Source organism: Salmo salar, chromosome 03 (assembly GCF_965601325.2).
Source record: "Salmo salar chromosome 03, fSalSal1, whole genome shotgun sequence".
Taxonomy (NCBI): Eukaryota; Metazoa; Chordata; class Actinopteri; order Salmoniformes; family Salmonidae; genus Salmo; species Salmo salar.
The window spans coordinates 35,910,338-35,937,400 of NC_138293.1; the positions used below are offsets into that span (position 1 = coordinate 35,910,338).

General features: G+C 43.7%; 1 protein-coding gene across 1 annotated transcript in view; it reads right to left on the minus strand.

The window, feature by feature from the left end:
- Nucleotides 1-4,597: 4,597 nt before the first annotated feature.
- Nucleotides 4,598-27,063, minus strand: part of LOC106600427 (NPC intracellular cholesterol transporter 1) — a 31,931-nt gene continuing 9,465 nt past the window's right edge. Inside the window, exons 2-25 of the mRNA XM_014191768.3 lie at nucleotides 18,633-18,761; nucleotides 18,364-18,470; nucleotides 18,019-18,182; nucleotides 17,402-17,569; nucleotides 16,954-17,203; nucleotides 16,764-16,846; nucleotides 16,188-16,558; nucleotides 15,573-15,799; nucleotides 15,189-15,289; nucleotides 14,637-14,739; nucleotides 14,328-14,517; nucleotides 13,948-14,130; nucleotides 13,680-13,794; nucleotides 13,318-13,445; nucleotides 12,579-12,713; nucleotides 12,371-12,460; nucleotides 12,054-12,244; nucleotides 10,389-10,504; nucleotides 9,892-10,021; nucleotides 9,478-9,663; nucleotides 8,448-8,679; nucleotides 8,120-8,233; nucleotides 6,822-6,984; nucleotides 4,598-6,097 (exon numbers count right to left, since the gene is read on the minus strand). Of these exons, the coding sequence (XP_014047243.3) occupies nucleotides 6,015-6,097; nucleotides 6,822-6,984; nucleotides 8,120-8,233; nucleotides 8,448-8,679; nucleotides 9,478-9,663; nucleotides 9,892-10,021; nucleotides 10,389-10,504; nucleotides 12,054-12,244; nucleotides 12,371-12,460; nucleotides 12,579-12,713; nucleotides 13,318-13,445; nucleotides 13,680-13,794; nucleotides 13,948-14,130; nucleotides 14,328-14,517; nucleotides 14,637-14,739; nucleotides 15,189-15,289; nucleotides 15,573-15,799; nucleotides 16,188-16,558; nucleotides 16,764-16,846; nucleotides 16,954-17,203; nucleotides 17,402-17,569; nucleotides 18,019-18,182; nucleotides 18,364-18,470; nucleotides 18,633-18,761 (3,759 nt within the window). The 3' untranslated portion in view covers nucleotides 4,598-6,014. The remainder of the gene's footprint in view (nucleotides 6,098-6,821; nucleotides 6,985-8,119; nucleotides 8,234-8,447; nucleotides 8,680-9,477; nucleotides 9,664-9,891; nucleotides 10,022-10,388; nucleotides 10,505-12,053; nucleotides 12,245-12,370; nucleotides 12,461-12,578; nucleotides 12,714-13,317; nucleotides 13,446-13,679; nucleotides 13,795-13,947; nucleotides 14,131-14,327; nucleotides 14,518-14,636; nucleotides 14,740-15,188; nucleotides 15,290-15,572; nucleotides 15,800-16,187; nucleotides 16,559-16,763; nucleotides 16,847-16,953; nucleotides 17,204-17,401; nucleotides 17,570-18,018; nucleotides 18,183-18,363; nucleotides 18,471-18,632; nucleotides 18,762-27,063) is intronic.

Below are 27,063 nucleotides of genomic sequence, written 5' to 3' on the forward strand. Positions count from 1 at the left end.
CGGAAGTCTTGCGATATTGATCTTCTGGGTTTAGAAACTCTGTGGTTATACACGTGCCGGGTTCAACCAGTCAGAAATTTCAGGCTAGCAAGTGAACACGGAATAAGAAGGCCTGCCAGTGCTATTGAGTGCCCGGCTCTGTCCTACATTGAGCTCAGTGATCATGTTGTTGTGCCAGGCTGTGGCTCTGATGCAATCTGAGAGGAGGGTTTCTCATGGAGAGGGAGGGAGGGGAGAAAGGAAAATAGAGCAAACGGGAGGGAGAGAGTGCGCGAGATGGAGAAAGGGAGGGAACGAACAGGCTCTCTCGGGCCACCTGACACATATCCAAGGTAAACAAGGCGGGCGGTCACGCCAGTCCCAGTCTCGTGCTGCAATCAAAACAAACAGTTCCAGGCCTGGCCACGGCCACATGGCCTATATGGCTTAGTCCTCTCCATTGATACTCCTAATACCCCTCTCAGCGACTCATAAAGGGGGCTATTGACTGACCTCCCTGGGGTCAGCTCACATGTCAGCCACCTCCATTGTACCAAATATGTGTTCCATCGTTTGGGGGGCAAGCCCCCTGGCCTAGTCTATTGCCCTTCCCCCTTTTTAAAATAACAACATTTGGCTGAAACGGCAGTTTGCCTGCCCAACCCCCCCCCCCCCAGGCCTCCCCCCAAGGCCTTTCCCCCCTCCTCCTGATGCAGTGACTCAGGGCTTTTCAACCCAGGTCAGACCCTGGTCACTGCTGGGCCCACCACGTTTGTAAACAAGGAAGTGAATGTTGGGAATGGTGGGAACTGAATGGTGGGTGCTGTGTGGCGTGTTGTGGCTGTCAGTGGGAGAGGGACTCCCTGGTTGGCTGTTTGTCTGTTCAGCGGGGAGTGGGGCACACAGGGACGTATTCAGTCAGGGATGTGAAATGTTTTGAATGTTGCAGATAGACATAGAATGAATAGAGCTGACACGATTTCCTATCTAGCTGACAGACATTATTTTATGTAGTCTAACAATACATTTCTATGCAAACGTTCTGTGACTTTACATCCCCCTGAACAGGCCCCAGGCAGCCCTGCAGTTGGACTTGTTTGTGAATCTGATCCTCTGCATGTCTAAGATGATTCTCTAGTCCCACTGGGCGGCAGGTAGTCTAGCAGGTAAGAGCGTTGGGCCAGTAACTGAAAGTATACTGGTTTGAATGTCTGAGCCGACTAGGTCGAAAATCTATCGATGTGTCCTTCAGCAATGCACTTAACCCTAACTGCTCCTGTAAGTCGCTCTGAATAAGAGGGTCTGCTAAATGACTAAAACGTTTTATTTAAAAAAAAAAATTTTTAAACCACTCAGTCTATTTTGGCGTCAACAGATAACCAGTGACTCAAAACTGATTATCTGTTACTTATTAATGGACCCTTTAAAGGGATTCAGTCCAATGTCTCAAGTAGAAAAAACAGCCAGTGGCCTGAATTTGAACCCCAAGGATAGTGTTGGCAGCAAATAATGCAACTCAATGACTTGTTAGGGGTAAGGTGTTGACAAGAAGTATGTGTACTTTCATGAACCAGCTTTGAGAGATGTGGAGGCGTTGCAGAATTTGCTTTGGATTCCTGGTAGGCAACTAGCGAGAGACAGCAGGAGATCATCCTGTCTGCCCTTATTATACTCATGTGATGTGTGTTGCTTGAGTGAAGGTTTTGGTAAGCATACAGCACGTCATTGTGCCAATAAGATGTCATGGCAATGCACGTCAAGCAAAGTGACCTCACAGCAGAAAGAGAGGAATGATAATGTGCGATTGCACAGCATTACTTTTCTCTCTACAGTCTTTCCCATGAAATACTTCCTCTGAGGAGTTTTTAAATCCCTTATTCAACTTAATGTAATAATGCACCATGTCTGCACCAGCTTGTATGGTAACTGGTGCTGGACAGTAAGTCTTCTCTCTCTCTCTGTGCCAGTAGAACATTTACATAACTTGCTTTAGTTTAGTGAGCTGCTGCCTTTTCGTCCCATATTTTCTACATTTTCTTTTAGTAACCATGTTGTGCTGTTAAGACAATGGTGCAATAGAGTACCATAGTATGAGTCATAGAACCTAGAGGTCAAACAGGGAAACGGTTCCAATTGTTTTTCCACCATTCATTTTTCCCCATAGGGGATTTTAGAATCACTTAAAATAAGGGCTCTGTTTCGTGGCTTACCCTGGCGTGACGTTTTGATAACCGTGTAAATCTGGAGGTATTGTCAACAAACGGGAATGGATGGGAAATGCTGTACTTGAATGCCCACAGGACACGGCGACCTTGCACCTGAGAGATAGTACAGTATACTGTATGGTTGCTGTTCATAAACATTACCTTGTTTCACGGCTATATTCACATTCTCACTTGTAAAGCTCATCGAGGGACTGATGCTGAAAACAAGCAAACGCATGGTGTAAATGACTCAATAATTCAGTGTCTGTCCCTATTCAAATAAAGGATATAAATAAATTAATGCAAAGCTTACTGTCTGGTATGTGATTTGCAACTTAGTTGAAAACCAGCTGATTAAATATCAGCAATGGCAAATCAGCTGTACATTACAACCATATTATTCATTTAACAGCATTGTCTGCTACAGTGACGGCTGTGTCGTCTGCGCTAAACTGTAGCCAGTATGGGGTTAATCTGTACCGGGGCTCAGATGTGCGTGAGCCGGGTCAGGTGCAGGGTCCAGGGAGAGGTGAGCCACACAGGGCTTACATAACACCAGAACCTCGCTTCTCGCTCCCCCACCCCCCTCTCTCCTCCTCTGTCCTGTTCCCTACACAGCCCCAACCAGGGGGAAATTAATATTTTAATCTCTCTCTGACAGATTCAAAGAACAGCCCAAACACTGAAAGAGAAAACTGATGAATAAATGATGAAGTGGCATTTTGTGTGACAACACGGCTGCAAGGCTCGGCCAGAGAGGAAGTTGACACTGTTACCGACCGTCAGTCCTTCTCGGTTTGGCAGACGATTTTTGTGAGGATATAATTTTCGATGTGGAAGTGCACGCACTGTGCGTGAAGTCTGACGTTCATATGGTTACAAATGGTTGGTTTTAAAAAGCACGAGAAAAAAAAAATGTCTTTAAATATTCATGTCGCACAACCACAAGGCAGTAAAAACAAACGTGAGCCTTCAAATTGGCAGTAAATGTAAGGTATCGAAACTACCAAGTTAGACCACACCCGTCTGAAGTGAGGAAATATTGTATAACAGCGACAATAGGCCTACAGATTGCTGAAAAATAAGTCAACACTAACAGTCAGGAGAGGTAGTTCCAGGCAGCATACAGCTAGCGCTACTGTGGTATCTGGCGCCACAATGTGGTCTGTTTTTACATAACCCCCTTCAACCAGGCGGTTCCTTCTGAACATGTATACTGAATAAAAATATAAATGCAACAATTTGAAAGATTTTACTGAGTTACAGTTCATATAACAAAATCAGTCAATTGAAATAAATAAATTAGGCCCTAATCTATGGATTTCAGATGACTGGGAATACAGATATGCATTTGTTGGTCACTGATGGCTTAAAAAAAAAAAAAAAAGGTAGGGGCGTGCATCAGAAAACCAGTCATTATCTGGTGTGACCACCATTTCCCTCATGCAGCGTTACACATCTCTTTCTCATAGGGTTGATCAGGCTGTTGATTGTGGCCTGTGGAATGTTGTCCCACTCCTCTTCAATGGCTGTGCGAAGTTGCTGAATATTGGCAAGAACTGGAACATGCAGTCGTACATCCCAAACATGCTCAATGGGTGACATGTCTGGTGAGTATCCAGGCCATGGAAGAACTGGGACATTTTCAGCTTCCAGGAATTGTGTATAGATCCTTGAGACATGGGGCTGTGCTGAAACATGCGGTGATGGTGGCGGATGAATGTCATGACAATGGGCCTCAGGATCTAGTCACGGTATCGCTGTGCATTCAAATTGCCATCAATAAAATGCAATTGTGTTCTTTGTCCATAGCATATGTCTGCCCAAACCATAACCCCACCATGGGGCATTCTATTCACAATGTTGACATCAGCAAACCGCTCGCCCACACAACGCCATACACGTGGTCTGCGGTTCTGAGACGGGTTGGATATACTGCAAAATTCTCTAAGAAGACATTGGAGGTGGCTTAAGGTAGAGAAAGTAACATAGATATCTCTGGCAACAGCTCTAGTGGACATTCCTGCAGTCAGCATGCCAATTGCACGCTCCTTCAAAACTTGAGACGTCTGTGGCATTGTGTTGTGTGACAAAACTTAATATTTTAGAGTGGTCTTTTATTGTCCCCAGCACAAGGTGCACCTGTGTAATGATCATGACATTTCATCAGCTTCTTGATATGCCACACCTGTCAGGTGAATGGATTATTTTGGCAAAGGAGAAATCGTCACTAACAGGGATGTACCGGTAAACAAATTTGTGCACAAAAGTTGGCAAAATAAGCTTTTTGTGCACATGGCAAATTTCTGGGATATTTTATTTCAGCTCATGAAACTTGGGACTAATACTTTACATGTTGCGTTTATATTTTTGCTCAGTGCATTTAGGTTACTCAAAATAAGGCACACATGAGATATTAGTTAGTGATTTATTTTCCCAAAAAATTATGCAAATCTATAGTGGTGTACCAATATGAGATTCTATTGCAAATCAGATTTAAATCTGTCAATACCGAGTTGCAATGCAGTCCACACATTAAAATGTTAAAACATTAAGATTTTCATTCAAGACATGGTTACCATATTACAACATTGTGCTTCTTTCTAGTGCCAATGCGCAGCATTGTCAACAAGCATGTCTGTAACAAACATCTAGAGCCCCTGGTTGCCCCATGATAACAATAATATTACTTTAATATCTTAGCTCAACCCTACATTCTGAGGTACTACAGACAACTGGGCACAGCCCTAACTGTAAGCAAAAACATTACTGCAAGATGTGGAGCCAGACCAAGCCTAGTATAATGTACTTACAGACTGAGCTCTTATTCACTGATCTTGGATCAGTTTTGCCTTTTCCTTTATAATTATATGGACAAGGTGGCCCTGGTCCTAGAACATCACTCTTACTCTGTGTCACTTTGTGAATATTGACTCTTGGCTATATAGAAATACATATTGTCACACAATATTATTATTATTATTATAACATTAATAAAGTTGTCTCAATCAAGCTGGTCAAGTTTTTCCATTAACTGTGGAACCATAGAAATATAATTACAGAATTCTAGTCATTATTTTTCTATGTGTGGAACACCTGAAATGTATACCAGGTTAACTGTATCTTCAAACACTATTTGGTTTCATTACTAGTTACATTAGTGTAATCAGTAGAGTATACATAAACGCTTCGTCATATAAAACTTTTTGTTTTTTCCTCAGAGAAGTAATCTTTTGCATATATCATCATTCTCTTTACACATTCTACATAGCTAATCCCCCAAAAAACACTGTCTGGTTAAAGAATAACTGTTCTTCAAGAGAAAATAAAGAGTAGGGTCATAAACCCCCATAAATTTCTAGTTTAAATCTTAAGTTTTTCCTATATTCACATAGCTGACTTCCTGTGTTGTGAGGGGAAACAGTATATATCATCCTATTGCTGCTAATGTTACATTAGGGGGCTATTCTAGGTTACTGAAATCTGTGGTGTTCATTAGGCACCAAAACAGACAAAAACAGGGAAAGACTACTGGTCCAACAGGAAACGCCATTTTTTTCCATTTTCCATTGCAAAACATTTTGCCACTGTGTGCCCTAATGAAAACTACCCAGAATTGCCCATAAGAATTAAATAAAGTGTGAGAGGCCTCTGAGACACACCCAACAGTTATTCCTGAGTTGCATCCCTGCACTGCGAGTGTGTGTCAGAAATAACAGAAACTGCTGCCTCCGCCACGCTGCGTCACCCCACACCGTCTCTCCCAGACCAGGACAGAAAGGTTTGTTAGTTCAAAATCATCATTGTCCTGCTCTTTGCCCCACAGAGCCTCTAGAAGTTGAGGCGGTGCTCCCTTTCTGTGCCGGCATAGCGCTTGTTGGCTGCAAACACCTTGGCTTTGTTTACCGAAGGACCTGAGGGAAGAGAGACCGACAGATTGTGTAATTTTTCCAATGGTGAAATCGTTTAAAACTTTTGGGAGGCAACCTTACCCTCGTTCCATGCCGTGTAAACATTGACATAAAGACAAACTGGTACTAACTAAGATGAGGCACTACACAAAATACTCAGGTGGTAGGCAAACGTGAATTTTAGGGCAAGTTTCCTTTTGGGGCTTGAGGGTTTTAGTGAGCTTACAGAGAGGTGCTATAGTGTGATGTTAGGATGCAAATTATATTTGCGGTGAAAGGCCACACGCACACGCACGCACAATGGGAGAATCTTAAATTGGTTTTGCTCAACTCCTCCATCCTAAAAAGGAAACTGTTTTACGCGTATGAAATGAGACACCTTCTCCACCTGCGCGTCATCATGCAAATGATGTTTACGGAGGAATCCCCAAATAGATGTGTAAAGTGGTAAAAGGAAATGTAGCTGGTTGTGCCAGACATGTAGATAAGTAGAATATCGTTTTGAAACGTGTGCATGACTTTCTTCAAGAAAACAACAGCTGATTCAAAGAGGGTGTGACGAATTTGAGAACTCTTCCACGACAGGGAGCCGGTACGATAATTATGAGGTTCCTCGGCGGGAAGAGGCCATCTCCTCCGTTCGCCTATTATCAAAGTGGTACTCTCCTACACATGGCGAGTTTAAAAGATGGACTTTTGCCCAATTGAGAAATCGCCCTATGCGTACCTGCGTAGCTGAGCAGCACAGGGAGGAAGATGAGTCCGTGCGTGGCCCCCAGCAGCACCATGGCCAGGTACATGCGGAAGTAGAAGATCTGGAAGATCTGGGACTTGGAGAGAGCCAGGATCAGGATGCCTCCAAACTTAGTCAGAGTGATCCCACTGAACACCTGAGAGAAGAGGAGCCATGGTTTAGTTCCATTCTGGTGCTCAGCATTCCCTGCAGTCAAAAATGAATTCAATAACCAGGTTCTAAAAACCGGAGCCAAACAATCAGGTGATTTCTACTTTCCTAGATATTCCATTCAAGCCAAAAATTCTATTTCACACCGTTTTTTCCCCCTCCGTTGCTGCAGAGCCATTTTTTGGGGGATCTTTATTCTACTGCACTCAAAGATCCTTCCTGAAGCTTCTGCGCACGTGTAGCCTACGTTCTCTACTTTACTCGCAGAGAACAGGCTACTCAGAGGAACGGTGCTCCTTTAATAAAGTCAGATCAAAACGTAATCAGCGTCCGCAGGACCACACGATCACTGTATTCTACATAACAGAACCCAATATAATAGAATAATATAACATTACTTTAAGACAAAAACACCATCGCATTCAATCGCGCATGATCATTCGTTAAGTTTAACCGGTGAAACGGCCACGCAGCGTCATTCTGCATAGTAACCATTTTATCTCAATCAGTTTCATGGTGATATGCATTTTGATCTTCTTGAGTTATACAGTGTAGCTTCAAAGTAGCCTACAGTGTTGTTTTGAATGATGGAGTGAATGAAATTTAGAGCAGACGGTGTTCAACTGTAGCATAGCCTACCTGTGTATTTTGCCTAGTAGCGCACACTTGAGTCTTGGCCACATGAGAGAAGAATACAGTGGTGTTTTTCCTCTTACAGTAACGTTATACTATCATATTCAGTTCTGTTATGTAGAACACTATCGTTATGTGATCTTGCAGACATCGATTCACCTTTAATCTAACTTTATTAAAGGAGCACCATGACCGGTCGCCCGAGTAGCCTGTTCTCCGCGCATAAAGTAGAGAATATACACACACGTGCAGAACCTTCGGGAGGCCCCGGATCCTTTAGTGCAGTGTAAAGATCCCCAAAACGTTGGATCTGCAGCCACTCCGTACTATTTTTACATGTTAGATTACTGATAGAACAGACAATCCTCAGGCAAAGGATGAGCTACGTGCTTTTTTTGAAATACATATTCAGACAGTGTGCCGTTTCCGTGGACACAACACAAAGTGTGCTAGTGTGGGTTGAACTAGAAGAGTAGAGATGTACTTACTGAGCTGCCCATGTGGGCCAGAGCCTCTTCAGCCCTTTCCACCCTGGTACTCTTCACACTGATGGAGAAAGCCCTCACTATGTGACTGCAGAACTCCACAGAGATACCACAGCTCTGCAACACACACACACACACACAATGAATACACCGGAGATCCTGGGCTGCGTTCACAACAAGGAGTGTTCTGCATCCTCCTTTGGTGTCAAAACATGTCATTTAGAAATGACTACCAAAACTACCCAGAAATGTCAAATTATAGAAAGACAGTTTTTTTTTTTTTTTTTTAAATATACAAATCCAAAACTAATCAGCCTGTTCCTTCTCTCACCATGACAAGGTTGACGAGGGACACAGCGTTGAGGCTGATGTCCCAGAGCCACATGACCCCAAACATGTTGACCAGGATCATGGCGATGGTGATGCTGACCAGAACTCCTGACCACAGCTCAAAGCCCAGCAGCACCGTGGTCACCACAAAGATGGCCGCCAGCGACACGCCCAGCTGGAAGACCGTGTCGTAGACAATGGTCAGGTACTGCTCGTAGAACACGTAGAACACACTGGAGAGGGAAAACAACAGTTACAATATAAGTTTCAACAAATTCAAATTCTGCAACATAATTCTAGTACAGTATGTAGAAAATGACATGCTGTGAATGATGTACTTAAAAAAAGGTTTGAACTTAAAAATGTCGCTAGTGTGGCAACTCAAGGCACTTTGACCAAGAAGCGAAACAAAAAACCAGAAGGGCAGTACTTTGACAGGACAAAATACGTACAGATGGCATCTTACATGCAGTGTTTACATGTACTATACAACCCCTCTTGAACCCTTAAAACAGGATGTGTAGTAAACGGTGGGGGGGGGGCATAAAAAAGCTGGATGTATAAGAAAAAAAAGAAGAAAAAAGATGGAGAACAATCCATATTATGAGGGCAGCTAAAACAACATGTTATGAGTGTGTGTTTATTTATGACCGACTTACTTCACCTTTTATGGCTATTTTGAGGAACAAAGACCTGGACCACACAATTTAACAGCTTTTCAGAGCGGTTCTATTTAACCAGAAAATCAGGAACTCAGAATCAGTGAGTTCAGGGCGTATCTAGCTCACTGGTGAGTTGTGACTATATTCTCTTCTCACGAGGGCAAAACTAACCAGTGACGGTCATATCACCAGCTAACCCTGAAACACTAACCCTTCGCGGGAAAAGCCTTGCGCTTTTTTTTTCATAACATGTGAGGCAGAGGAGGCTGCTGAGGGGAGGGCGGATCATAAAAATGGCTGGAATGGTCAATCGAGTGCTATCAACCACATGGAAAACACGTATTTGATGTGTTTGATACAATAGTCTACCTGTAGGGGAAGACTTTGTGGCCCATGGCGCTCGTGATGTTGTCAGCCAGGACGCGGGCCATCTTCATGGCGTCTATGAAGTCAGGGGAGTCCTTGAGGACGGTGTGGTAGGTCATGAAGTAGGTGGCCCCCACAGATGTGTCGTTCCCCTTTAGGACCACAGCTGAACTGTAGGCCGCGTGACCACTGCAGGACCACAAAGACCACATTAGAGGCAAATAGTTCAAACAAATTACAATTCCTTTAAACAGAATGATTGAATCTCAATGTAAGAGTTCAACGCCATCAGTGAAAAGCAAAAAAAGTGTAAACTACATCAAGGTAAAAGCATGAAATGCAACCAGTCAATATGTCTCAATACACACTCAACTATGAACTACAATGCCTTCATTGCCATAGAGAAACAACCATTACCCTTTCCCACACTTGACGTTTGGGTTGTCTGACAGAAACATGGGGAGGAACTTCATGAAGTCCTGCTCTATGGGCCTCAGCTTCCCACTGGGGGTCATGGGGCGGCAGTGCACACACGACGTGTCCACCACTGATGAAAGTAGACAAATGTAGGTACTTCAATACAACATTTCTAGCATACAAAGAAAAAGCCCTTCAAATACTGCCTCACTGACTAAAAGCAATGCTTCAGAATGGCACTGTTTCGCAACAGCTTGATATCGGAATGTAGCCTGTGTCTTCAAAATCAGGACGCGACAGACATTGTTAGACGTGTTAAGAGTTGTCCTGAACGTGTAGACGTGCTTTTCCCAGAAGCTGTTGGAAGAGACTGATCAGAGCAGTGTGTTATTGGCACATTGGATAATGGTTTAACGTTAGTGCCTGAGGCATTACAGAAGGTCCCAGAGGAGTGGTAATATCTACAGCAGGTTTGTGTGTGTGTGTGTGTGTGTTACCTGACGCATTGCAGAAGGCCCCAGAGGAGTTGTAATATCGACAGCAGGAGGACTGAGGCTTCACCCAGTCAAAGTAGTCATCCAGCCACGACGATGGGTTGAATCCTATAGTGGTGCTGGGAGGAGAATTACATTGAGATTACTAGATCCTTTTCTATTGGAAGACATTCAAGAAAGTCTTATAATACCTCCAAAACAAGAAAGGTATTTGTCAGCAGTGTTGGGGGTAACGCGTTACAAAAGTAACACGTTATGTAATGATATTACTTTTATGAGTAACGGAGTAATGTAACACGTTACTTTAAAATTTTGAGTAATAGTTACTTTTTCAAGTAATGTGTGCGTCACTTTCAGAAAATATTTCACCTCTGAGCTGTGCCATTGATCGCTTCTGTGATAACAAAGCCCATAGGGATTCACCGTCTAGTGCCAAGGGCACCCTCTAGCTATCCATCTCTATGCAGAGTTCTAACCAGCACTGACGGCTGGATTTTGAATGAAAAGAAAGGAAATCTGTACAGAGGTTTAGCTTAGCCTATATTAGGCCCATATATGATAGCGATAACTGTAACATTAAACTATACACAGTCACCTCTTAAATTATTGGCACCCTTGATAAAGCTGAGCAGAAAATACACAAATAATACAAATACACAGCTATATTATATGCTAAAAAAAATTGAAATTATATTATTTAATACGAATACAATTACTCACAGAAAGTGATTTTGTTTAGCAAGTCATATTTTGTCTCTCAAAGAGATAAGGGGTCAAAATTATTGGCACCCCTGTTTTCAATACTCCGGCACCCTCCCCTTGCAAAGATAACAGCAAGGAGCCTTTTTCTAAAATGTTTTATGAGATTATAGAACACATTGGGAGGGATCTTAGACCATTCCTCCACACAGAATCTTTCCAGATCCTCGATATCCTTCGTCTGTGCTTATGGACTGCCTTCTTCAATTCAAACCACAGGTTTTCAATGGGGTTCAAGTCCGGAGACTGAGAAGTCCATTGCCTTCTCTTCTCTTGCTGGAAGATCTATTTGAGGCCAAGTTTCAGCCTCCTGTCAGAGGCAACCAGGTTTTTGGCTAAAATATCCTGGTACTTGGTAAAGTTCATCATGCTGTTGACCTCGACAATGGCCCCAGTGGACAAAACAATTGCCACATAACATCAAAGATCCACCACCATATTTTACAGTAGGCATGAGGTAATTTTCAGCATATTCATCCTTCTTTTGTCACCAAAACAAAAGTCCGTGGCCTAAGAGCTCTATTTTCATGTCATCTGACCATATCACCAGTTCCAATCCAAGTGCCAATGCAGTTTAGCAAACTACAGCAAACTTCAACAAACTACATTTGTTGGATGACATGAAAATAGAGCTCTTTGGTCATGCACAGCAGTGGTGGATGGTTTTGTTACACGTAACAAGTCATATGACTTTGTCAAGTAATTAAATCATATTTTATTGGTCGCATACACATATTTAGCAGATGTTATTGCGGGTGTCGCGAATCCCAGCACTGTTTGTCAGCGAGTTCAAAACCAGAATTCTAGTCTCCCTGTTAAACCCCGGCTGATTTCACAGCATACTACTGATTTCAACACGCAGTCCAAAGGTGAAAGAAGTGGGGAGGGGGTTGCTGTTGCTTCACTCACTAGTTGCTGATCAGAGATGCTTGGTAGACCTGTTGGACCAGAGAGTTGTTGCTGCAGCCCACCCCTCCACACACAGAGTTCTGGCCCTCCAGACTCAGGTAGTCATGGCCGTCCTCCACCACGAAGTAGACCGGAGGACCCGTGTGGAGGTACTCGCTCAGGTTCTTAAAGTAGTCCAGGACGTACGAGTCCTATTGGATAGGAGATTCAACACGAGACAAAATGTCTGATATTATCCAACGCATCAAAAGAGAAGACCGATTATCAATAGCACACTGAGTGAGGCTGGTGGGGTTAGACGTACTAGACATACTTACATCAGGCATGGAGAGCTTCTGGTCCAGTCCAATCTCTACCTTATTGGTGACAGCGATACTGAAGGACAACATCCCCACAAACACAGCCACCTGTCCGAGAGAAGTTGTTCAAGATACACTATGGACGTTTAGTGGCTAACTGTTTACATAACACGTTGGCTTGAACGCTGGCTTTACTGTACATTTAAATCTGAGTATCAGCACTCACCACAATGGGTCTGACCCACTCTTTGAGGATGAAGGGGGAGTAGAACTTCTTGAAGAAGTGGAAGAGGAAGCCATCTGTCCTCTCCTCCTGGCCAACTGGCAGCTTCACACAGCACACAATGTCCAGATGATTCCCCTGGAAAAACAACGTCTAAATTCTTGAAGCGCAAGAGAACGATGTTGACTTAACCCGGAAATCCTGAATAAGGCCCCAAGGACCCAATCAGTAAAGCATTTTAAAAACAGGTGTTCAGAATTTACTTCCTAATTAGATAACTTGTGTCTCTCTCTATTAAAATGTGACATCAGTGCACTGCTCACTTGAAGTGGGCTGTAACCGTGACGCTCATCCTTAGCTGGAAATGACATGGTAATGAAACAGGGAGTTGGGCAAACAGTGACACAGAATGCTGACAGCTACTGTTTAGCATGCCAAGCCTACCCCTGTGAGTCATCACCAGTCCTCTCACAGGAGAAGCAAATGCAGTGTGGAAACATTCATTTTATTCCCCAGCCGTCCTCACCTCCTGCCTCTTAGCGTCCAGGCCCAGCAGCTGATCTGTAGGAAGAAGTCAGCCCCAACCCTTAACCAAGCCCTACCCTACCCCCATACCAGCCCAGCCCTCCTCACATCCTGTCTCTTGGCATCCAGGCTGACAAAGCAGCTGATCTGTAGCAGGAAATCATCCCCAACCATATCTTACCCTACCTCACCCCCATACCAGCCCAGCCCTCCTTACCTCCTGTCTCTTGGCATCCAGGCCCAGCAGGCTAATGAAGCAGCTGATCTGTAGCAAGAAGTCAATGAACACAGCCAGCCCAGCAAACAGGGAGAAGGTCCGCACAGCTGGCATAGTGGACAGGGCCCCTGGAGAGGAAAAAGGTAGGTAACCCACTGACTTCAGAGCTCCAGACTCAAGCTTATCGTTACACAAATTGCAGTCCATACGGAAATCCATGGGAATGACAAAGGACCTAGTTGACATCTTCAAGGATTTACATACTGCCTTATACAATACGTTTGATTGTTCTATAATGTAGCCAAGTAGTGTGTCAACACTAGAGGTGTTAAGTGACTGAAGGTTACAGGTCATTCTCATACCCAGGAAGAAAGCCACCGTCTCAGAAAAGGAGGAGAGCAGCATGCTGGGAGCCACATCTCCTAGGATACGGCCTATCTGCTGATGCAGCTCCTCCTGATGCAGCCGCTCATCCCTCTGTACAACAACGCACCACACACGGTGATCAATACATTCATTCATCAGTGCCATTACAGAGTTCGACAGTGACCATATACATGCCGTTACATGCACCTAACGAAACATTGTGGTTCAATGAAAGTATAGTCAGACGAGAATAAAGCTTAGCACCTGGTACGTTTGGACAACGATGAAGATGTTGTCGACGCCGACAGCCAGCACCAGGAAGGGGATGACCTCGATGACGATGAGGGTGAGAGGGATGCCAGCATAGCTGAAGATGCCCAGAGAACAGGCCACTGAGCTCAGCACAATCACAATGCCTGCAATGCCCAGGGAGATCTTAGAGTCCACCTGGGCCGAAAGCAAAAGACAGAGGGTTAGTCGTTCCGAATCAGAACCTTGCGGGAGACAATGCTGCGCACAGGGGCTTGACCTCTCTTTTGAGCTAGACAAAGACCTAAACTATTGTCTTGAGTCGGGGAGATGTAGACGAACACGTCATTAAATAAAGTAAACTATGATAATGCCTGAAGTTAGTTACCACTAACCAATACTCTCCTGAAGCTGTGGATATGTCCTAACGCCAGGGAGATGTAGACGAACATGATGACGTAGCTGACCACGACGGTGCCGAGGTCACTTTCGCTCTCGCGGTTGATCTCGTCCTCAATGCTCCTCTCAGAGTTGAAGGAGATGGTCAGGTTGGGGTTGCTGTAGTTCTTCAGGAAACTGATGAATCTGGAAATGGATGGGTGTGCTACTTCAAAATGGCAACTCACGGCACAAACCCAAATCTGACTGAAATGTGAAACTCCTTTGGTAAATGCACTAGCATCTGAAACATTCGTTTTGCTCACTCCTTCTCCCAGGCCAGAGCTTTTCCCAGATTGACGCTGTCGTTATGGTAGTTGTTGACAGGGAATGTGATCACTAGAGCTGTGGCGTTGTTGTAGTTGGTGGCTGGGGTGGGAGAACAAGATGCAAAAAAGCGCCATGGGTCAGGGAATTTGTATTGACAGTTGACAAAGTTCCATTCAAAAAACACAGTGAACAATAGTAAAATCAATAGCATAGACATAGATTCAAGGTTGCAAACAGTCCGAGTTAGCTCATTAAACCGACTCTACAAGGTCAGTCACCAAATAACCATCTTTGCATAGGCATCTCTGCATAATAAAAACATTTGTGATTATATACAGGAGTTAAGCAATAACGTTTAGCCTTTTGTAGCAGACACGTTTTCCTAATTTAAAAACATAAAAACACATACAATACACTCAAACATACCCATAGAAAAAAACAGCACAAAATTGAAAAGGTACATATTTCCCAACGACTAATTCTTATTCCCACCGACTAATTGTAGATTCTATTTCTTTGTGTGATGATGTTAACGTATCCCCACTCACCATCATAGCCTCCCAGGACCAGCCAGGGGAAGACGGGGCCTCCGTAGGTACCCAGGCAAGGATCATGGAGCTTGTTGGTGTCGTTGAGGGATGCTGGGGCACTACACACACACACACACACGAGAGACAGAGAGAATGATTTAATAACTGAGGTAATATACACAAATCTAAGACTAACTATTCACCATACACAGCTATGAGTATATACTTGCTGAAGGAAAATGAAGCTCAAGAAAAACATTTTACAGTGTGCAATATCAGAACCAATCTTTCAATGTGAATGATTTGAGTTGGAGAGGAACTGCAACCAGTATAATCTCATGAGTCCTGTAGCATTCCCCAGGTGCAGATGTTACTAGAGAAAGTGTTCTGAGGGCCACTCACCTGACGCAGTAGAGGAAGTGCGTGTGGTAGTCTGCGTAGACATAGAACTCATCTCCTATGCTATGGTCCAGCTGTTTGTGGCTGTTCTGGAAGTAGTTGAGAACACTGAGAATGGTGCAGTTGTCATTGAAAGGGGCCAGCGGGGCCAAGCAGATATCCTTTAAGGTCACTTTCTGGTCCCCGTATGAAGCCACTATATTTTCTATGTCCGTCTGGAGATCCAACACCTGAGAGAAGAGATCGTGTAAAAATTTGAGAAAAACTACAACTATAAAATGTCACGTCAGAACTAAGGCAAAGTATGTACTGTATTGTCTTCCTGAAGAGAAGAGCCTCCACACTTGATCAACAAGACAGCGGGTATATTCTTGACACAGCATTGTTTCTCCTATACTAATTTAGCAGAGGCGGGAGCCAAAGATTATAACTAAGGTCACTGATTCAGGGTTTTAGTTGCTGAAAGAAATCCTAGGGGAAACACTACTCAGATAGCTTGAACCAAAATGTCCACAACCCATAATCCCATTCTATATTCTACAATAATTCCATCTGAACATATCAATCACACCTCAATTCATTACCCCCCCCCCCCCCCAGTTCCTCCAACTAACCCACCTGGTGGAGGACGTCCTTGTCCAGGGGGGCTCCGAAGGGCACGTCAGCCCCCGCGGGGTACGGAGAGTAGACGGATTCTGACTGCAACGTGGTGGTGATGATGAGCTGCTCTGCCCTGAAGAAGGGTCCGAAGTGGCTGTCGAAGTAGTCCTTCTCCTGCCTGGCCTGGCTGTTGGGAGAGGACCACAGCTCCACGGGGTCCGTGGTGATCTTCATGTAGACCAGGCCCCCTGAGCAGGCGGCCACTACAGCCAGGCTGCCCAGGATGACCACGAGGGGCTGCCGTACGCAGAACGAGCCCCAGCGGGCGAAGAGGGAACGCAGGGAGCTCTCGAAGCGCTCGCCCAGCGTCTCACCACACGATGCGTCCACTGTGACACAGAGCGAGAGAGGAGGGAATGAGTTAATGGTCAGGTAGAAAATGGGAGTTTTTTTGTTGTTGAGAACATTACTGCATTTTGGGCTGATTTGGCAATTGGCACCGTCGTATCTAGATACTTGTTCTACTTAACTTTCTGGACTCCAAGCTATTAAAGTAAGTGCTGCACAAAGACTTATTGATATGCAGCACCGTACCTTGGTCGATGTTGTCATTGTTCAGACAGGGAGGGTTATTGCTGTCCAAAATGGGACCATACTCCGACTCAATTCTCCTTTTTCTGGATGAGAAAAGGAGACAAAAAACAGCACCATTAGATACATCTTAGGAAAACACTGCTTCAGACGTCAAAGTGCCAGTCAGTTCATAACGCGCTTCAGTCCTTGCCTGTAGCACCAGGCTCCGATCACGGCTCCGATGAAGATGAGGAGGAAGGCCACATAAGAGATCCACATGATGACCACCATGGCGTCGATGCCCAGAATGGTCCATGGCGGAAGCAGGGGCGGAGGGACAGGCTGGGGGCCACAGGCCTGACTACAGTCCTGGCAGGAGCATGGCCCAGAGCCATCCTCCAGACCCTCCGTACAGCCGTATGTCTTGTTGTTCATGGGGATCATACCGGACACTGGCATGTCTGGAGAGGTGGGGGTAGTCAGAGGATGGAGTTATTGATAAAATAAATGTGAGCTGTACCAATTTGACTCCAGATGAATGTTCTTGTGCCGTTTTAAACTGAGACCAATGTTATCCTTAACTGAAATAAGTATGAATACTTGTGGAGACCGATGCCCTTTCGTTGTAAATGGCACATATTCTGTATTGTGCATCTTACCTGAGAATATAGGGATGATGGGGAAGGGACTCTGTCCATTGTTGATGTCGAACATGTACTGGATCCAGTTGGTGGCGTTGCAGTCACTGGCGTCCTTACCACAGAGCAGTGACAAGGCCTTCACGTTAATGGAGGGGGCCTGGACATCCTGACAAGCATTGTACATGGCTGCCAAGAGAGAGGACCAAAATTACATTATACGCCTTGGGACTGACTGATATCTGTAGCATTATGTCAACAACAGTGCTAGCCAATGGAAGTGACTGAATATTTCCACTCTCCAAACTGTGACCTGATCTTCCCACTAGCCTAATCTGTTTGCAGTCTTGCCAACTCCTATGGACAATGACCATAAGAGTTGGCAAGAAAGCATTAACAGATTTTTATTTTTAAAATATTTATTTAACTAGGCAAGTCAGTTAAGAACAAATTCATATTTACAATGACGGCCTAGGAATAGTGGGTTAACTGCCTTGTTCAGAGGACAGAACGACAGATTTTTTTACCATGTCAGCTCGGGGATTCGATCTTGCAACCTTTCGGTTACTGGCGCAAAGCTCTAACCACTGGGCTGCCTGCCGCCCCAGTCTAGAGGACCAGGCAATGTGCCCCCTCACCATTGGCAAATGTCTGTCCAATGTAGTACTGGACTTCCACCACATTGGTCTTGTTGGCAGCTGTGTCACTAGTGAACTGGGTGCCGTTCAGGAACAGACTCTGGTGGGGGCTGCAGGTAAGCTCACAGAACAGGTTCATCAGGTTGAAGAAACAGGCTGGGCATCTGGATACGGAGAACCCAGAGAGAGTCAGGGAACTTTAGATTGACGGAGATGACAACATATCAACAAAGCTACCTTACTGCTAAGGCACCTCGCTAAACTAAATCATAGCTATTACGGGAGTATGTCCAAGTATGGCACATGGAATGACAAAGTTATTTTTGCAAAGAGTATGGTGCGTACCGAGAGAGGAACTGTAGGGGAAACTGAAGGCTCCCTTGAAGAGTCTGCAGCTGCTGGACATCGCAGCACAGACTCTGGTTCCCATAGTCATAGCCTGGACACAGTTCCTACACACACAAAACAAGAACCGGGATCATTTAGATGACCTAACCTGGTTTTGTTCAAGTAAAACATGTGAGAACATTAAAATTGGAGTCAAGCGTAATTTCAGAAGTGCAATGAAAACATACAGAACCAGTTCAAAAAAAAGCTTCCATGATAAACCTTACTGTGAGCAGCTCATGGCCCTCTGCTGGGAGTGGGATAGGTGGTCCTGTATAGTTGCAGTTGTACTTCTTCCCCGGGACCTTATCGGACTCCCCACACTCACCGTACCACACACAGTGCTGGGCTTGAACCTGAGAGGATAGGGGGACCAAAAACAAACAAACAAACAATCTTAACATTAGTCTTGTGAGAGGTGTAAGTGATGGAAATTCTCTTTGGCTTATCAGAACTTTAAATGTGATGTTCTGTAGGCTACATACACTCCCATTAATATGTATTTGGACAGTGAAGCGAAAAACTTTAATTTGATTTTATACTCCAGCATTTTAGATAGGTCTCAAACTCAGCAAAAAAAAAAAAAAAAAAGAAACGTCCTCACTGTCAACTGCATTTATTTTCAGCAAACTTAACATGTCTAAATATTTGTATGAACATAAGATTCAGACATAAACTGAATAAGTTCCACAGACATGTGACTAACATTATTCAAATTATGTGTCCCTGAAACAAAGGGGGGTGCATCTCCTCCTCATGGACTGCACCAGATGTGCCAGTTTTTGCTGTGAGATGTTACCCCACTCTTCCACCAAGGCACCTGCAAGTTCCTGGACATTTCTTGGCGGAATGGCCCTAGCTCTCACCCTCCAATCCAACACATTCCCAGACATGCTCAATGGGATTGAGATCCGGGCTCTTCGCTGGGATTGGCAGAACACTGACATTCCCGTCTTGCAGGAAATCACGCACAGAACGAGCAGTATGGCTGGTGGCATTGCCATGCTGGAGGGTCATTTCAGGATGAGCCTGCAGGAAGGGTACCACATGAGGGAGGAGGATGTCTTCCCTCTAACGCACAGCATTGAGATTGCCTGCAATGACAACAAGCTCAGTCTGATGATGCTGTGACACACCGCCCCAGACCATGACGGACCCTCCACCTCCAAATCGACCCCGCTCCAGAGTACAGGCCTCGGTGTAACGCTCAATCTTTCGCCGATAAACGCGACTCCGACCATCACCCCTGGTGAGACAAAACCGCAACTTGTCAGTGAAGAGCTGTCTTACAACAGGCCTACAAGCCCTCAGTCCAGCCTCTCTCAGCCTATTGCGGACAGTCTGAGCACTGATGGAGGGATTGTGCGTTCCTGGTGTAACTCTGGCAGTTGTTGTTGCCATCCTGTACCTGTCCCGCAGGTGTGATGTTCGGATGTACCGATCCTGTGCAGGCGTTGTTACACATGGTCTGCCACTGCGAGGATGATCAGCTGTCCGTCCTGTCTCCCTGTAGCGCTGTCACAGGACGGACGTTGCAATTTATTGCCCTGGCCACATCTGCAGTCCTCATGCCTCCTCGCAGCATGCCTAAGGCACGTTCACGCAGATGAGCAGAGACCCTGGGCATCTTTCTTTTGGTGTTTTTCCAGAGTCAGCAGGAAGCCCTCTTTAGTGTCCTAAGTTTTCATAACTGTGACCTTAATTGCCTACCGTCTGTAAGCTGTTAGTGTCTTAACGACCGTTCCACAGGTGCATGTACATTAATTGTTTATGGGTCATTGAACAAGCAAGGAAAACAGTGTTTAAACCATTTACAATGAAGATCTGTGAAGTGTTTTGGGATTTTTATGAATTATCTTTGAAAGACAGGGTCCGGAAAAGGGGACGTTTATTTTTTTGCTGAGTTTATTAGGTGACAATACAGACTGTCAGCTTTTAATTCAGGGTATTTTCATACATATCCGTTTAACATTTAGAAATAAAAGCACCTCATGTAGGCTATTCCCCATTTGAAGAAGTCCTAAGTATTTGGACAAATTCACTTAGGCCAAATAGTGTATTAAAGCAGTCAAAAGATTAGTATTTGAGCCCATATTCCTTGCATGCAATGACTACATCAAGCTGCAGACTACAAACTTGTTGGATGCATTTGTGGTTTGTTTTGGTTGTGTTTTGTCCAATAGGAACTGAATGGTGAATGTCTTGTGCCATTTTGGAGTCCCTTTTTTGTAAGTAAGAATAGAAGATGTTGCTGAACACTTCCACATTCATGTGGATGCTATACTACCATGATTATGGATAATCATGAATGAATGGTGAATAATGATGAGTGTCTTGCCACTCAAAAACATTCTAACCTTTTGCTGCTATTGGTAATGGTGAGAGGTTAGAGCTCGTTTTATTGTAGCCTCTGAACGGCATCTCACTCATCATGATTCATTTATGATTATTCTTAATCATGGCATTATCAAGAGGGCAATTCCACTGGTAACATAGTGACACAGACTTTTGCACTTTAAAAATGTCTGATTGCCAACTTAAACAAACCAAATAAAACTCTATGCCCAAGTGGGCGTGGCCACTGGCTCCAGTCATCATTTACCATTCAGTTCCTAAATGGGCACAACATAACCCAAAACACAACCAAAGCAAACTGCAATGGCCTTTCCATTGTGTTAACAATAGAGTATTGGTTGATTTCCAGTTTAAGTAAAACTTTTTTTTAATTTAATTTTTTTTTTTTTTAGAGTGATGAGAAATGTTTCATCCAATAAATGTGGTCTCTCACTGCACCCTCATATGCCATGTCTTGAAATATGCAGACAGGCGGAAAAAAGTAAAATGTACATTGTAATACTTCTGACAGGCAACTTTCTAACTCCACCAACAGCTCCCAAGACTTTACCACAATCCCAAAAGGCATGGATTACTACGTCATTGTTAGTTTTACACTTAAGACATGACTCTGCCATTGTTCTGTAGAATCTATACTTTAGTTTATACCGGATTAAGCGTACATTTTCGTTAACTGTAATTTCCTTAGCCATGTTCCAACATTCCCTCCATCTTGTGCCAATATCAGTTCCTTTTAAATCTTGGTTCCAATAGGTCATATTTTTTTCCTCAGAGATTGTCAATTGGGTCTCTGCAAGGTTTTATATAGCTTACCTATCATATGAATATCCTTTTCTGACTCAAATAGGATTCCCTCAAGATTACTCTGATGCCCAAAAGATTTCAAACCGAAATGTATTGATATGAAACTATCTACATTGGTCAGTCTAAAATAGATTTGTAATTATTTCATTGATATAAACGCATTGTACCGAGTCATTTACAGTTTCTATACCTTTAGTTTTCCATGTGGACCAATTTATCTGTGAATTCTGAAAAACTATCCAAGGATTGTTCCATAGGGTGGTTTTTTTTTAATGGCGAGAGATTGGTCCTTGTAGAATACGTTGAATTTTCTTTCATATTGTTATGGTGTTCTGAACTATGACGTTGTTCATGTTCTTAGAAGTGCTCGACGGTATAACAATACGACGGTAATATCACAGTACCAAAACGTCATGATACCAACATTTTTATACTGAACCAAAATATAAAACGCAACATCTAAAGTGTTAGTCCCATGTTTCATGAGCTGAAATAAAAGACCCCAGAAATTTTCCAGACGCACAAAAAGCATATATCTCAAAAATGTGGCGCACAAATTTGTTTACATCCCCGTTAGTGAGCATTTCTCATTTGCCAATATAATCCATCCACCTGACAGGTGTAGCATATCAAGAAGCTGATTAAACAGCATGATCATTATTACACAGGCGCAACTTGTGCTGGGGACAATAAAAGGCCACTCTAAAATGTGCAGTTTTGTCACACAACACAATGCCACAGATGTCTCAAGTTTTGAAGGAGCGTGCAATTGGTATGCTGACTGGAGGAATGTCCACCAGAGCTGTTGCCAGAGAATTTTATGTTCATTTCTCTACAATAACATTAACATAGTTTTCGAGAATTTGGCAGTACGTCCAACCGGCCTCACAACCGCAGACCACGTTTAACCACGCCAGCCCAGGACCTCCACATCCAGCTTCTTCACCCGTGGGATCGTCAGACCAGCCACCTGATGAAACTGTGGGTTTGCAGAACCGAAGAATTTCTGTACAAACTGTCAGAAACATTCTCGGAGAAAGTCATCTGCGTGCTCGTCGTCCTCACCAGGGTTTTGACCTGAATACAGTTTGGTGTCATAACCGACTTCAGTGGGCAAATGCTCACCTTCGATGGCTACTGGCACGCTGGAGAAGTGTGCTCTCCACGGATGAATCCCGGTTTCAACTGTATCGGGTAGATGGCAGACAACGTGTATGGCGTGGTGTGGGCGAGCGTTTTGCTGATGTCAACATTGTGAACAGAGTGCCCCATGGTGGTGGCGGGGTTATGGTGTGGGCAGGCATAAACTACGGACAACGAACACAACAGCATTTTATTGACGTCAATTTAAATGCACAGATGCCGTGACGAGATCCTGAGGCCCATTGTCGTGCCATTTATCCGCCACCATCTCCTCATATTTCAGCATGATAATGCCGAGCCCCATGTCACAAGGATCTATACACATTTCCTGGAAGCTGAAAATGTCCCAGTTCTTCCATGGCCTGCATACTCACCAGACATATCACCAATTGAGCGTGTCTGGGTTGCTCTGGATTGACGTGTACGACAACATGTTCCAGTTCCTGCCAATATCCAGAAACTTCACACAGTCTTTGAAAAGGAGTGGGACAACATCCCACAGACAACAATAAATTCTATGCAAATGAGAGTTTTGCACTGCATGAGGCAAATGGTGGTCAAACCCAGATACTGACTGGTTTTCTGATCCACAGCCCCTACCTTTATTTAAGATATGTGACCAACAGATGCATATCTGTATTCCCCAGTCATGTGAAATCCATAGATGTAGAACTAATTAATAGATTTCAATTGACTCATTTCATTATATGAACTGTAACTCAGTCAAATCGGTGAAATTGTTTCATGTTGAGTTTATTTTCGTTCAGTGTATATAATTTCACAAACCATGTCGCGGGCCGCTTTAAATTAATCCTGGGTCGCTAATTATTGGTTTGATAACTAACAACGTTGTTCAGTCATGTTACCTAGCTAGCTAACAACCTGGTAACTTGACAGTAGGTCTAGGCTAATTAGATTGGCACAGGGGGAAGAAAGGAGAAGGGTCTGCTACTCATGAGATGTGCTTCAAAAGGTAGGATTCATATAGGCTTAATGTAAGTCTAAACTATAAAAGTTGCGAGCAGTATGTGTTTGCGGGCGAGAGAGAGGTGTATGTGTTTATGAGAGAGGGAGAAAGAGAGAGTGTGTGTGTGTGAGGAAGGGAGAGAGTGTGTGTATGTCTGTGTTAACCTTTTTTCCACATTCATTTTATATCCTGAGATTATCTTGAAACTATTCAGATATATATATTTTTTGCAATGGGGGCATTGAGTGTCCAATATTGGTCAGGTATATCAGGAGATCTGCAAATAAGTTTATTTTCATGTTTACCAATACCTGTTACGTTTGAGTCCTGTCGAATTATTTTTTGCAAGTGATTCAATTGCCAGTGCAAACAGGAGCGGGGAGCTAGAAAGGGGCAACGACAGGGATGTTCTAAAGCAATTTCATCATATAATGTATTATTTGTGTATATTTTTGTTTTAGGACATTTAAATCATATTTTTATTAAATGTATTATTTCAGCTGGAAAGTTGAAAGCTTCCAGTGTTCAACAGAAAAGACCATTCAAGATGGTCGAAAGCCTTTTCGGCATCAACACCAAATATTGAAAAATGTATATCTTGTATTAAACTGAAACATGTTCTTCTATTTTTGTAAGTGTCTATTTTTAATATGTATCAGGTCTGGTAAGACTTTTGCCATTCTATTGCTTATGAGCTTTGATATTTTATTGCCACAATTTATTAAACTTATGGGTCTGTAATAAAGAGGGGACTCCACATTTTCTTGGTTTTAAATATAACTGAAATAACTGATACATGGAACTAGGAAGCACTGAATTGAGTAACATGTGTTGTCATGTGTAAATAGGGGTGCTACTTTGTCCCAAAATGTTCAATAGAATTCAAATAGAAAAGCCATCAATTCCTGGCAAATGTTTTATCAATGTCTAAATTATTTTGAGTGATCGGTTTGTGATCATTTGACTGCTGTTAATTGCTTTAGAGTTGTTGATTCTAAGAAGGATCAGTCCAACTATTGTTTAATTCTGATTTATAAAGATTCTCATAGCTTTTAAAATTGTCATTAATTGTGTTGTTTCTAATTAACACATTTAGATCTTTATCTTTTATAATTATAACTGGTTTGGTGTGTATTCATTTTGTCAGGGCTATGGGATTAAAACCGCACCAAATTATACCGGGGAACTGCTCTTCCTCTGTCCTCTATGTCTACAGTTGTAATGGTAAAAGGATATTTTTTTTTTTACGTATTTAATACATTTCGGGTCTATGTATAATTTCTAAGTATTATTCCGGAGAATGATCTAATATCACTATGTGAACCCAGTAAAATAAAAATATATAAGAATTTGTTCTTAATTTGTTCTTAACTGACTTGTCTAGTTAAGTAAAGGTTCTATATATATATATATATGGAACCTTTACTTAACTAGACAAGTCAGTTAAGAACAAATTCTTATTTACAATGACTGCCAACACCGGCCAAACCCGGACAACGCTGGGCCAATTGTGCGCCGCCCTAATGGAACTCCCAATCACGGCCTGTTATGATACAGCCTGGATTCGAACCAGCGTGTCTGTAGTGACGCCTCTAGCACTGAGATGCAGTGTCTTAGACCGCTGCACCACTCGGGAGCCCATAAATGGATCAGAACATTTTTTTTTTTTTTAAATACACTGCTAAAAAATAAAGGGAACACTAAAATAACACATCCTAGGATCTGAATGAATTAAATAATCTTATTAAATACTTTTTTCTTTACATAGTTGAAAGTGCTGACAACAAAAATCACACAAAAATAATAAATGGAAATCCAATTTATCAACCCATGGAGGTCTGGATTTGGAGTCACACTCAAAATTAAAGTGGAAAACCACACTACAGGCTGATCCAACTTTGATGTAATGTCCTTAAAACAAGTCAAAATGAGGCTCAGTAGTGTGTGTGGCCTCCACGTGCCTGTATGACCTCCCTACAATGCCTGGGCATGCTCCTGATGAGGTGGCAGATGGTCTCCTGAGGGATCTCCTCCCAGACCTGGACTAAAGCATCCGCCAACTCCTGGACAGTCTGTGGTGCAACGTGGCGTTGGTGGATGGAGCGAGACATGATGTCCCAGATGTGCTCTATTGGATTCAGGTCTGGGGAACGGGCGGGCCAGTCCATAGCATCAATGCCTTCCTCTTGCAGGAACTGCTGACACACTCCAGCCACATGAGGTCTAGCATTGTCTTGCATTAGGAGGAACCCAGGGCCAACCGCACCAGCATATGGTCTCATAAGGGGTCTGAGGATCTCATCTCGGTACCTAATGGCAGTCAGGCTACCTCTGGCGAGCACATGGAGGGCTGTGCGCCCCCCCAAAGAAATGCCACCCCACACCATGACTGACCCACCGCCAAACCGGTCATGCTGGAGGATGTTGCAGGCAGCAGAACGTTCTCCACGGCGTCTCCAGACTCTGTCACGTCTGTCACATGTGCTCAGTGTGAACCTGCTTTCATCTGTGAAGAGCACAAGGCGCCAGTGGCGAATTTGCCAATCTTGGTGTTCTCTGGCAAATGCCAAACGTCCTGCACGGTGTTGGGCTGTAAGCACAACCCCCACCTGTGGACGTCGGGCCCTCATACCACCCTCATGGAGTCTGTTTCTGACTGTTTAAGCAGACACATGCACATTTGTGGCCTGCTGGAGGTCATTTTGCAGGGCTCTGGCAGTGCTCCTCCTGCTCCTCCTTGCACAAAGGCGGAGGTAGCGGTCCTGCTGCTGGGTTGTTGCCCTCCTACGGCCTCCTCCACGTCTCCTGATGTACTGGCCTGTCGCCTGGTAGCACCTCCATGCTCTGGACACTACGTTGACAGACACAGCAAACCTTCTTGCCACTGCTCGCATTGATGTGCCATCCTGGATGAGCTGCACTACCTGAGCCACTTGTGTGGGTTGTAGACTCAGTCTCATGCTACCACTAGAGTGAAAGCACCGCCAGCATTCAAAAGTGACCAAAACATCAGCCAGGAAGCATAGGAACTGAGAAGTGGTCTGTGGTCACCACCTGCAGAACCACTCCTTTATTGGGGGTGTCTTGCTAATTGCCTATAATTTCCACCTGTTGTCTATTCCATTTGCACAACAGCATGTGAAATTTATCGTCAATCAGTGTTGCTTCCTAAGTGGACAGTTTGATTTCATAGAAGTGTGATTGACTTGGAGTTAAACAACAATGTTTGCGTTCCCTTTATTTTTTTAAGCAGTGTACTTTTTTGAATTAATTCTTTAATAGCTTTTCTTAATTTGAGAAATAAAGTAGTCTTTTGTAGTTGGGAATAGTAAACTCCAGGTGTCCTGTACATTATTTGTAGAGATGACATCTCTCATCCTCTTTGGAGG